This window comes from Eptatretus burgeri, chromosome 2 (assembly GCF_056783735.1).
Source record: "Eptatretus burgeri isolate ZD-2024b chromosome 2, Ebu_testis_v1, whole genome shotgun sequence".
Taxonomy (NCBI): Eukaryota; Metazoa; Chordata; class Myxini; order Myxiniformes; family Myxinidae; genus Eptatretus; species Eptatretus burgeri.
Window position 1 is genome coordinate 110453723 of NC_140962.1, and position 12445 is coordinate 110466167.

A 12445-nucleotide genomic window follows, 5' to 3' on the forward strand; every position below is an offset into this window, starting at 1 on the left:
AGATGTAGTGCTTTACATTCAGGCCCAATATGTCAATTTTCATCTCATGAGACCACAGAATCTTTTGCCTCATACCCTCAGAGTTTTTCACGTGCCTTTTTGCAAACTCCAGGCGTGCTGTCATGTGCCTTTTTCTCAGGAGTAGCTTCCGTCTATCCACTCTCCCATAATGCCAATATTTGTGAATTGCTGCAAAGAGTGTTGTCTTTCCGGCAGGTTCTCCCATTTCAGCCATGGAACGTGCAGTTCCGTCAGACTGGTCATTGGGTTATTGAATGGTTCAGAGTGGTCATAGGTCATTCTTGCCAGGTTGCTCAGTTTGGTCAGATAACCAGCTCTAGGAAGAGTCTGGGTAGTTCCATATTCTTTCCATTTCCTCATGATTGAGTTCATTGTGCTCTTGGGAACTTTCATCACTCTAGAAACTGTTTTATACCCTTCCACAGATCTACGCTTCCTCCTAATTCTATCTCTGATTTCTATGGGCAGTTCCTTGGACTTCATGGTAGAGTTTCTGCTCTAACATACACTGTCAACTGTGGGACCTTGTATAGAGAGGTGTATTTCTTTCTAAAACATGTCCAGTTAATTGAATTGACCACAGGTGGACTCCAATCAAGTTGTGGAGACATCTCAAGGATGATCAATGGAAATTGGATGCACCTGAGCTTAATTTGGAGTGTGATAGCAAAGGGGTTGAATACTTATTGATGCAAGATATTTCAGATTTTCAGTTTTTAATTAATTTGTAAAAATATTAAAAAAATAAATTCCACTTTGACATTATGGGATAATATGTGCAGATCAGTGACAAAAAAAATCTCAATTTAATCCATTTTGCATTCAGACTGTAACACAACAAAATGTTCAAAAGTCAAGGGGTGTGAATACTTTCTGAAGGCACTCTCCAGCCGTGTGAAATGAAGCATTTTCCACGATATCAGATTTTAAAAGAAAATAAATCTGTGGCTAAACAAATTCCCACCTCCGGTACCTTGGACCAGTGCTGCCAACGATTGTGTGCAAGTTTGGCCAGAAGTAACTCTGCTGAGAATTTTCCCCTTACTCGAGCAATTAATCAATTCCCCTTCTCTTTATCTCTATTTCTCTGTTTCTCTCACTATCTTTGTGCTACTCTGCCCAAGTGCAAGTTCCATGCTGTCGAAGCAGTTTCATGACAAGGTGTTACATGAGATGGTTTGCCTTTCCCTTCCCTGTGGCAATCAAACCAGAGATTTGGATTTTCGTCAAGATGCTGGCAACAATCACCAATTATTTGAGAAATACAAAGTGTGGGGTCTTTGACGTCCACCCGGAGCAACCAAAGCAAGGTCGCCCAATTTAGCATCTCATCTGACAAACAGCACTCTCATTGATGCAATGTTATTCCCATGAAACACCTGCGTGACAGTTTATAGCCGGGTTGGGCACTGGATCCAGACTAGATAGCTCAAACCTCTTGTAAAAGTTCCTCCTCCGAGCCATCTTGTGGATGCAAAAGACCTTCAAAATCTGACAATTCGCAAAGAAAAGGACGAGCAGGTTAGTGGATTCTCTTGGCCTTGCCATGTTCCCTGCGTTATGTTCATCTACATTCCGTGTTCCTCCACAGTATGCTGCACTGTTCAGGTTCATTATTCATACTCACAAACTCCGAAGATTGCATGTCTGCGTGAAAGAGGAAACCGTAATCTATGTTTCGGCTTTTTAATAGTGTTCATTCCTCGTTAAAGCATGCATAGACAGCATTCCATGGTGTAAGTAATCTTCTTTGAGCACAGTTAGCTTGGTGTTGGCTTAATGGTTCGGGTGGCTGGCTTTAGATCTTAGGGTCTTGAATTTGAGCCCCTGTCGGCTATTGAATTAACCGCAGGTGGGGTTCATTCAGCCTGTCCTGCTTCCGAGGTTGACCAAATATGATGCAACGAACAGCCACAGGCTGCACACGATAACTAGGTAGAACACAGTTTGAGATTTGCTGAACGAAAAAAAATTGAAGACAATTCTTAATTGAAACGCAAAAATACTTTTAGCCGCATATCATGATAATGATATATGTAGCATACCCTTAACAAAGCATCGGTGCTGCCGAAGTCGCTTCGTTGGCATGGGTTGTAACCAGGTGTTTTGCCATTACCTTCACAGCAGTAGTTAGGACAGCAATTTGGAATTTGGCCAGGGTGCCAACGATAGCTCAGCTACTCTTCACAAAGGACACCGTGAGATCTTTAACGTCCATAAACTAATGCCGGTAGAAACGACTCCCAGTTTAACGTCCATCCGAAGGACGGCACACCCTTTGATGTATCGCCCTGCCCGTGAAACACTGGGATGACAATTTATTGCTGGGTCGAGATTCGAACCCAGACGGGACAGCTCATAGGTGAGGCAGCACGTGATGGTAAACCTTTAATTTACAGCATCCATGCCATGCAGTTTCCCACTGTCCTGTAATGCAATAGGACATCCAATAATGGAAAACCTTCCTCCACAGCTCATCCCAATCACTTTGGAATCACTGGTGAGATCTTCGCTCTTCTGCCTCTCAGCACTGGGTGTTATTTGTTACGTGACTCCATTCTTTGTGCTGGCACTTATCCCTCTGGCAGTGGCTTATTACTTCATTCAAAAACACTTTCGCGGTGCCTCTCGGTAAGTGAACGACCATGTGGGGGCAGGGGCAGGGGCAGATTGCTTTGCGTGGTCTGAAATGTACCTTGCACCCACCTGATGTGGAAATGTACAAAGTTTACAATGAATGCTTCTCGAAGCGGACTTCCCATGATTGTGTTGATGTGGGTCAAATTGTTCATATTATTTATCTGCAGGAAAACAACTCTACACTTTAGCAATGTCATTAGAGTCAAACCAAAATATTTACTGCCCTTTGCAAAGAGCTTGATGTGAACAATTTTGTTCACATCGACTTTTTTGATTTCTTATCCCCGGCCGCGTGGCGGAAGGGGGATATTGCTGTCACCCGGATCGTCCGTCCGTCCGTCCGGCTGGCTGGGCGTCAACATTTATAGCTGTGAGTGCGATAACTCATAAATTGTTCGCCATATCGATTTGAAATTTGGTTCACACATGTACCACCTGAAAAGGAAGAACCCTATTGATTTTGGGCGTGGCTGGATCCAAGATGGCCGACTGGGGTGGCCATCTTGAAAAAAATGTTTTTTGTAATAAATGATGTCTTGTTTCCAATTCACCTCCCTCATTATCTGGAATATGTATGACCTTTTTCAATGGCGGGGGATTCCCCATCTCTGATGGGTACGTTAGGGTTAGGGTTATTTTTTTTTTCAGCAGTTGTGCAGTGGAGTGGGTAAATCTTTGTTGCATTGCCCTCACTAATGTGGGCTCATTCCATTGGCTGCTCAGGGTGTAAATATCTGCACACATGGTGACCAACACTGGTGACCTGTCCTTGTCCCATAAATCATTGAAACTTGCCATGAATGCCACAATGCTGTGTCATTGGAGTGAGTTTCCATCACCACTATTTTTTTTTAATCCCAAACATTGCAGATGATGCTTTGGCAGTTTGGTATTAAATTGTACAAAGAATACTTTTTAAATAGTGGGGTGAGAGGTGTGGAGAATGACTCTTGTTGGGGGAGAGAGAGAGAAGTCAGAAATTCCATACCATATGTGCAAAAGTAATAAATAATCATTATCATGAGTTGTCTGCCAATGACGAATCTTGTAATTATACTCTGAAGAGGACAGATGCTGCCAAAACATCTTCTTGGGCAATGGCCTGTATTGGGCGGTTTTCCATTCCTTTCCTTTTGGGGTTATGATTTGAAGCTGCAGTCTTCAGAATACATTACAGAAGCTTGGTGAGCAAGTAAATTAAACAAGAACCATAGATATTTCCTCGAATTACTAGTGGGAGATGTGTATACACACACACACACACACACACACACACACAAACATACAGTACTGTAATACCCCGGTTTGCACGAAATACATGTTCCTGAGTGATTCATGCAATAGCAATTTCACACAGAGCATGGCTCAGAAAGCATTGTGTCAATAAAGGACATGTGGACTAGATGTGCTCATTCCAGGGTAGATGCGCTATTTCCAGGGATAGACACAGCTACTTCTGGGGACATAAGAATGATATTTGCATATATATATATATATATATTGACTGTAATAACCTAAAAACATAAATGCAAACTGTTAAGATAATAAATGTTCATAATTAGTAATAAAAATATGTGTAGTATATACATTTTGTGCATTTACTAATGTGTCTGCGAGGTAGCGTACACGTGTTTTGGAGCCAAGGTTTTGCCCACAGCCTGCCTTTGCTCTGGAGATGTGTACATGTATAGTCCTCTCGGATGCTTTAATTTTTTCTTTGTCTTTGCAGTTATTCTTACAAACAACTTCCTTAAAAGACCAAATTCATGCCCAATAGCGGTGGTACCAACACCCACTTCTTCCACCTTAATACTTTCAATTTCAGCTCAAAACTGATGCTTTTTATTAACACTTTGGGCATAAATGTAGATGAAGCACTTTATTCACTTCAAAAATGTGTTATTAAAATACTTACCAAGGCGGTGAAGTCAATATGGCAGTGCACAGATCAGAAAGCAACAATATAACATACTGGTGGGGTATGCTTACACATTGTGAGCGATAACAAACTGTGCATCATATGTAGGTAGGTACATAATAAATAGAAACTTTACATTTACAGGCAAGCATCCACCCACCCACCGACCTGCTGTGTGATGAGCACAGCAAGGCTGCACTTATTTTTGAATATTTTCATTTACGGATGCTTTCCGTCAGTTCTGTGATTTTTCCCGGTGTACCGGCTTCATTGTCCATCGGCATGCAAAAGCTCAGCTCTCTACGTCACCCAGAATGTAACGTCATTAATATCAGTGAGTCATTGAGTGTATATATGTGTGTGTATATGTATATATATATATATATATATATATATATATATATATATATATATATATATATATATATATATATGTATATATATATATATATATATATATATATATATATATATATATATATATATATATATATGTTGTTGAGGTTCTGGGATCTGCATCCCTCCAAGGCAATGCCATCCATCATACAGTTGTCCCCAGACAGTTATTTCATTAACATACGTAGTTAGACCCTTCCCTCATGTCTAATGGGTCAAACGGGACAAAGTCTGTTGTGTGGATCTCATAGTTAGATCAGATTATATCTCTAACTTCATTCCTACTCTTTTTCTCTTATTCCTGAGATAAATCCAAGCAATGGCCGCCTGTAAAAACTGTGGCCATGCCCTTCACTGCAAGAATGCGTCCTAACAGAAGACCAAAAGAAACAGACAACCACCACCACTAAGCTGCACGGAACACGTGCAGCACAGCGATAATCTCCACCCACTGTTCAGGTGAGCACAAGCATCAATAACACGATGGGACAATGCAGGAATGCCGTGCCCGGGGGAATAGAAAAACAAACGACCTCATCCCCGCCGTGCAGGCCATACACGGTGCACTCTTTTCAATCCAAATCTCTATCTAATACTTATGTCGATACTATTTTCAACCCAAATCTACATCAAATAATCCAATCTTTTCCTTCAATTCATGACACAGCTCAGAGCCGGCACCGCACACCACCTGTGATAAAATAACCACGAGCACGATGGCAGACATGGGCACAGCCCCGTAATAAATAAACACATGTACAATAGCAGACCCGTGCGTACTGTACAGAGCATGCATTGCGCATCTCTTCATTCGGGTCTGCGCATGGGGTTACAATAACATCTTACCGTCGGTCTTCGCTCACCACAATGGCCACAAATGTCTCCCGTGGACGGCAAACATCTTCCTGCACCTCCGCCTCGATACACCTGCTACCAAGCAGAGGCATGCTGTACGGTCTGGATCGCTGGGGCCGCATGGCGTATGGACATAGCAAGCACATTGACCAGCGATAACCGCGGGTCGGCAGGGGTGCCCAAGCGGGCATGCGGGGCTGACGCGACCCTCGGGTGGTCGCCGGGGCACGGCCCGGGAGTTTGGTGCAAGGCGATTCATATCACGGGGTTCGGAGCGAGAAAAATTCCGCAACTCAGCTATGACTAGCCGGATGTACAGTGAGGCCGCTTCCGATCATGGCGGCCGGGCCGAGCGGTGGCCAGGGCCCAACCAGAGCACCCGATTTTGGTGACCACACATCGCTTCAGGGTGGCGCCCTGCCCTGCACTGCAGGGTCTATAAAGGACGGTTTGTGAGGCCGTCTGCATTCCTGCTCGGCGCTCATGTTCGTGCTTCCTGCTCGTCGCTCCTTCTCATGGTTCCTGCTTGCCGTTCCTGTTCGTGGTTCCTGCTCGTCCCGCTCTTCTCCCGACTCCGCCTTCTTCACCTACTCGCTGCTGACTCCGCCTTCTTCATCGCCTCATCGCTGACTCCACCCACCCACTTTATCCTGTCTGCCACTCCACCCACTCGCTCTCGACTCCACCTTCTCCACCCACCTGATCCTGTCTGCCACTCTGCCCACTCACTCTCGACTCTGCCTTCTCCACCCACTCACCGCTGGCTCCACCCAAAGTCCCTCCCTCATGCCTGACAGTCACAACCCTTCTCTGGAGAGCCAAGGAAGAGATGACATGCCAGCTGTCAAGGAGGGATCGTCCAGCAGACCATCTCACCAAAACGTATTGGGTGGCGCGGTCGGTCAATCGTGCAAGGTATTGCGAGACCGTTAGCCTCATCTCCTCTCCTTTTTCTTCTCATTAACTCCTCTTCGTCAGGGTGTGTGTGTGTGTGTGTGTGTGTGTGTGTGTGTGTGTGTGTGTGTGTGTGTGTGTGTGTGTGTGTGTGTGTGTGTGTGTGTGTGTGTGTGTGTGTGTGTGTGTGTGCGCGCGCGCGCGCGTGTGCCTGCGTGTATGTCATGGCTCCTGTCCTCACTTAAGTTAAGATTGCAGAAGAATTATATTGGGATAAGTCTGCTCTGTGTCTGCTTTTGTAAGTTGTCGCACCTCACATTTCTTGCCATCTCTACTCACACACAACAATAAACTACATTCACTGTGCCACATATTTTTCCTCGCCTGCCTGTAATAAATCTTTTTGTAGAAATGTTCCCCAACTCGGTTTTGTCTTTTATTTTGTTGATCCAGCATGGTCTGCATCGTTGCCGAGCCAGAACTTTATTCCCAACATTCCGTTCCTTTTAGCTGGTACGTCCTTGGCAGTGTCGCTCGGTTGCTTCTGATCTGGTTCGGATAAGGCGTACCGAGGACATGTCGCCCGGTAATGAGGTCACGTGATTATTTTTAGGTAACTGGATAAACTGTAGACGGAGGACCCTGGGTCACGTGGACGAGTTATTGGTGTTCACGGTCAGTGAGCGACCCGCCATGTCACGGAGTTATCCATGTGCGACGGCCTGTGATTCCGGGGAGTCTGGTGGGAACCTGAGAAAGCTTCCCTCGTGATCTTCTCACACAGACCCCCTGCCCGCAACAGTTTGGTGTCAGATGTGGGATGAAGCCTGAAAATGTTGGTGTCTGGAATGGGATTCGAACCTGGGGTGTGCTTGGCGCACCCCCAAAATTAGGAGCAGGTTAGGATACAAATTTTATTTAATTACTAGTACGGACCATGGTGGACCAAGATGAGCTGGTTCAGGTGGGTTTTGAATCAACAATGTTTGAGGAGTCTACGGCCCAGAATGACAACTTTTATTTGAGGGAGATCATTCCCTGCGGCCATACCCAGAGGTAATGGGGGCAACCACGACAATAACGATGCTTGGGGACCCCCACCATCAAATTTCCCTCACGGAGGACATAGCGATCCCTATGGGATCCACACCCGATCATAGCAGATCGTCTTCGCCAAAGCCATTTGACGTGAATCAAATGATGGAAATGTTGAAACAAATGATGGACCAACAGAGTGAAATGAGAAGTGATATGCAAGCAGGACAAAACCAACAGAAGAGTGATATGCAAACACTGAAGGATGAAATGAGAGGTGATATGCAAAAAATGGAAGGAAATATACAAACACAAATAAAGGTGGCACTGGAAAAGGTAAAGGGCGAGATGCAAAACATGGACCAGAATTTCACAAATGAGATCAGGACAGTACGTGAGGAAATGACTGAGTTGAAGGAAAATGTGGAAGGTGTTTGTACCGCGATGAGGACGGCTAAGGTAGAAGTGACGAATAAAACAATGGCGGTCAAGAGAGAAGTACATAAACTCGGACAGGTAGAGACGAAGAACCAGGAATTTGGGGAATTAAATGAGGGAGCAGAGATACAAAGAGACTTGGAATGGGTGAAGGACGAATTACATAAAGTGAAAGAGGAGCAGACACAAATAGAAATAGTAAAGGACATTAATATTGAGCTTGTGGAATGTCTTGAGACCCGATGTAAGAGTCAGGTTAACCTCCCTTAGGAACAAAGGGAGACGATACGCTCCCTCGAAGCAGACCGTAATGTGGTGAGTCCGGTAAGTCTGTGCGAGGTGGAGCGGGTGCATGATGCAAAAGGGTAAATGCCGAGTTTTGGGGGGTAGAAGCCCCGGGATCTCTTTGGGTAACAAGCACCCAGTGTGATTGTGTCAGAACGTGTGCAGAGTGCAAGTAACATGGCATGGGTGAGTGCACCGGAGAGAACGGGATATGCCTCGACCCAGATGAGAGTAGCGGTTAGTGTAACGGACGGGAGGGGCGAGCCGCGTGAGCGGGATAAAGTTATTTTGGAAACCGGGCTAGACTCTGCGTGCGAGGTACGAGAGTGTGCGCGGTCTGTGCTTTGCAAACCGCCCAAGCGTGGATCATTGCTCGATGTGCTAATGGCTTCAGGGGAGCCGGCATCGAAACTCTCTGTACCGGATACATTACTGAAGCCTGGATGGCTTAAAGCGAAGCGAATGAAGGAATTAAGTGAATTTGAAAAAAAAAATTCCCATGAGAGCCCATGTCCGGGTCCCAACATGCTGCGCGACGTGAGTGGTGCTCGCAAGACGCGCGGTACGAGTAGGGACGGCTACGTGACCGCCAGACGGCTCGTGTGCGTGGTAAGAGTGGGCATAGGAAACCTGATGGAGTGGGCCATTTGCGAGTGACGTCAGCGGGGCATGAATGGCAGGGGTGTCAAACGCGGCATTTCCGGTGCGAGATAGCCCGAAAGCCAATGCGAGCATTTAATTCGATTAACAGGTGACGGGTGCCCGAGGAGTTAAAGTATGTGATGGGCAAAAAGTACCCAGGGAAAAGGGACCCGGAGCGCCAAAATGCCATGAGCATCGACGGAGAAATGCCAGTGAGAGCATTCCCCATGTTAGTGAGGAGTAGGTCGGCTTGGAGACAACCTCAGTGACCTGGGGGTGCTGAAGATAAAGCTCTGCAGGTGGGCAGACTTGCCAGTGGAGCCACGCTGCCCAGCCATGAAATTGTGCAAGAGCACATAGGAAAATTTGCGGGCCAAGCCCAAATTAATAATGGACACCAACACAGGTGACGGGAATCGTGGTTGCTAGAACCAATAGTTTAAAGAAACAGGTGTGTTGAAGATCCCCAGGGATAGTCTGAAGTTTAATAAGTGATAGAATAGATAGAATATGACTTGTATACCCCTTCGCACCATCCATCCCTTCACTGGTTGTAGGCTGCTGGACTCATCGTGGAAATGCTGAGGCCTGTGGGAGTTATTCTCAGGCTGCATTGGACCTTTGGACAGGTTTACTTGTCTGTTTCTCGATCCTCTTTAAAGAGACCTTAGGAATTGGGAACAGACAGTTAGGGCAGGTTAGCCAAACAAAGATGATAAGAGGGTTAGGGATACATAATATTATGTAAATATATATAAATCTAATTACTTTGTTGCAACCGAATAGGGGTGGGTATGGACAAGTACAGGCATAGGCAATAGGATTGGGGGGGGGGGGGGAGAACGTATGGTTGGACCGAACCCGTCTTCAGACCGGCCAACGCCACCACACTCCCTCCACAACGACACAAGACCACGAGGCCAGCCAGCTTCATTTGCCGACCTGCTGCACCTTACCTGGTCTGCATTTTCTATGCCTTTGCTTTGACACCACTTACCATGCCTTGCCATATCGTTGAACCTTGCCATGTGCCACAGGACCATCTGTTCTGGAAGTGTTTGCAGGGACTGCCATTCAGGCACCCACATTACCGGGGACTGTATTTACATAGCCCGGACATCTTTATTGATAAAGGCCAGTTCAAATGGACTTTGAGATGGCATGTGGCCTGCCGTGTTTGGGTGAGTTGCCTCCAGCAGCCAGGAAAAATAAAAACATAGGTCCATTTATGGCCCTGAAAATGCCAGGCTGCGTGATCACCTGCTGCTGCACGCATCCGCAAATTTTTCATTTGCTGTGTTTTCTTCCCTTGAGTCACAGGTCCTGGGCAATGGGTAATGTAAACAATAGAAATGCATATAGTTATAACCCACCTGTTTGTTTCGTTCAATTCTGGAAATGTAGCAAAAGGATGTCCGTACGAGTATGCTCGCCTCGATACGCAATGCACTCGGTTGATTATTTTTGGGGCAGATATTTTAAATGTCGCACTCAGGAATCCGTAGGTAAAGCGTACTGGAGGAAACTACACCTATGTGCCACATGAATGTTCAACAACTCGGGTCGAGTGTAGCAAAAGTGAGGGGGGTAATGTTGCGGTTCCGCAAACCTGCATGACTAAGGCAATGGCATCCAACATACAGTAATCCCCAGGCAGTTATTTCATAAGTCTTCATGCAGTCAGACCTTCCCCTCATGTTTAATGGGTTAACGGGATGAAGTGCGTTGCGTGGGTCTAATAGCAAGGTCTAATAAACTATATCTCTATCTTCTATCCTGATCCCCATTTCAACCCTTTCCTTTTATCCATGGTACAAATCAAATCAAGCAAGCAAGCAAACACACCAAGCAGCCTCCCATGAGAGAATCACCAAAATAACAAACTTGTTGCCCGGCGCGCATCGCGTGCCCTTTCCTTCAAATCTGTGTGACAATTTACAACAGCATCACACCTTGCTCACCCCTCGTTCATCCAAAAACTTACCACCTCAACCACCAAGATCTCCTGCACATGGGAAAAATATTCCCGCACCTCCTCGAACCTCTATATGAATAGAATTTGGCACTACACAGAGGAATGCTGCATGGCTCAGGTTACTCGGACCGCATGATATGGCGACAAGCAACGGACGTTAACAGCACCAATCGTATCTCACCTCATCCAGTTGCCAGAACATGGCAAGACGGGCGAAGAGGAGTGGGAGGATCACAGGAAGAGCAGTCTGGGAGTTTGGTACGGAGCTCCGGGCCGTGTCGCGCCGGATGTGCGAATGAGACTGCTTCCAGTCCCAGGAGCCGAGCACAGTGTGGGTTGGACCGCCGTGGCCCAATAGGGAAGCGTGATTTTTGTCACGTCGCGTCACTTCAGATCGTCACCCCACCCTTTGCCCGGGGCTTATAAAAGGTGGATCGCGAAGCCGGCTGCCCTTGTCTTCATCTGTTTGCCTCACCCTCTCCTTCGCCTCTCTGCTCCTCCCTCTTTTTCACGCTCCTCGTTGTCTGCCCGTCGCTGCATCTACACTCGGGGTTGGTGTGCGACAGACGTTCTTCTGGGACGAGTGCAGAGCACACGTTTCCACGAGCCCAAGGAAAGTGACGAAGCAGGAAAAAAACGTGCCGACTCTTGAGGTGGAAATGCTCAAGCAGAGCATCCCACGGAGGTACACGCTACACTCAGACCTGTGCACGACGAGGCTAGCAATCTTTTGCCTCACACATCTTCTCTCTCTCTCTCTCTCTCTCTCTCTCTCTCTCTCTCTCTCTCTCTCTCTCTCTCTCTCTCTCTCTCTCTCTCTCTCTCTCTCTCTCTCTCTCTCTCTCTCTCTCTCTCTCTCTCTCTCTCTCTCTCTCTCTCTCTCTCTCTCTCTCTCTCTCTCTCTCTCTCTCTCTCTCTCTCTCTCTCTCTCTCTCTCTCTCTCTCTCTCTCTCTCTCTCTCTCTCTCTCTCTCTCTCTCTCTCTCTCTCTCTCTCTCTCTCTCTCTCTCTCTCTCTCTCTCTCTCTCTCTCTCTCTCTCTCTCTCTCTCTCTCTCTCTCTCTCTCTCTCTCTCTCTCTCTCTCTCTCTCTCTCTCTCTCTCTCTCTCTCTCTCTCTCTCTCTCTCTCTCTCTCTCTCTCTCTCTCTCTCTCTCTCTCTCTCTCTCTCTCTCTCTCTCTCTCTCTCTCTCTCTCTCTCTCTCTCTCTCTCTCTCTCTCTCTCTCTCTCTCTCTCTCTCTCTCTCTCTCTCTCTCTCTCTCTCTCTCTCTCTCTCTCTCTCTCTCTCTCTCTCTCTCTCTCTCTCTCTCTCTCTCTCTCTCTCTCTCTCTCTCTCTCTCTCTCTCTCT

General features: G+C 46.5%; 1 protein-coding gene across 2 annotated transcripts in view; it reads left to right on the forward strand.

Annotated features, from left to right (window-relative positions):
* The window catches only part of LOC147032818 (ATP-binding cassette sub-family C member 9-like), a 176600-nt gene that overhangs the window by 96024 nt on the left and 68131 nt on the right, over positions 1-12445 (forward strand). For both annotated transcript variants that reach the window (XM_085870690.1, XM_085870691.1), the window contains exon 16: positions 2495-2652. In XM_085870690.1, the coding sequence (XP_085726816.1) occupies positions 2495-2652 (158 nt within the window). The remainder of the gene's footprint in view (positions 1-2494; positions 2653-12445) is intronic.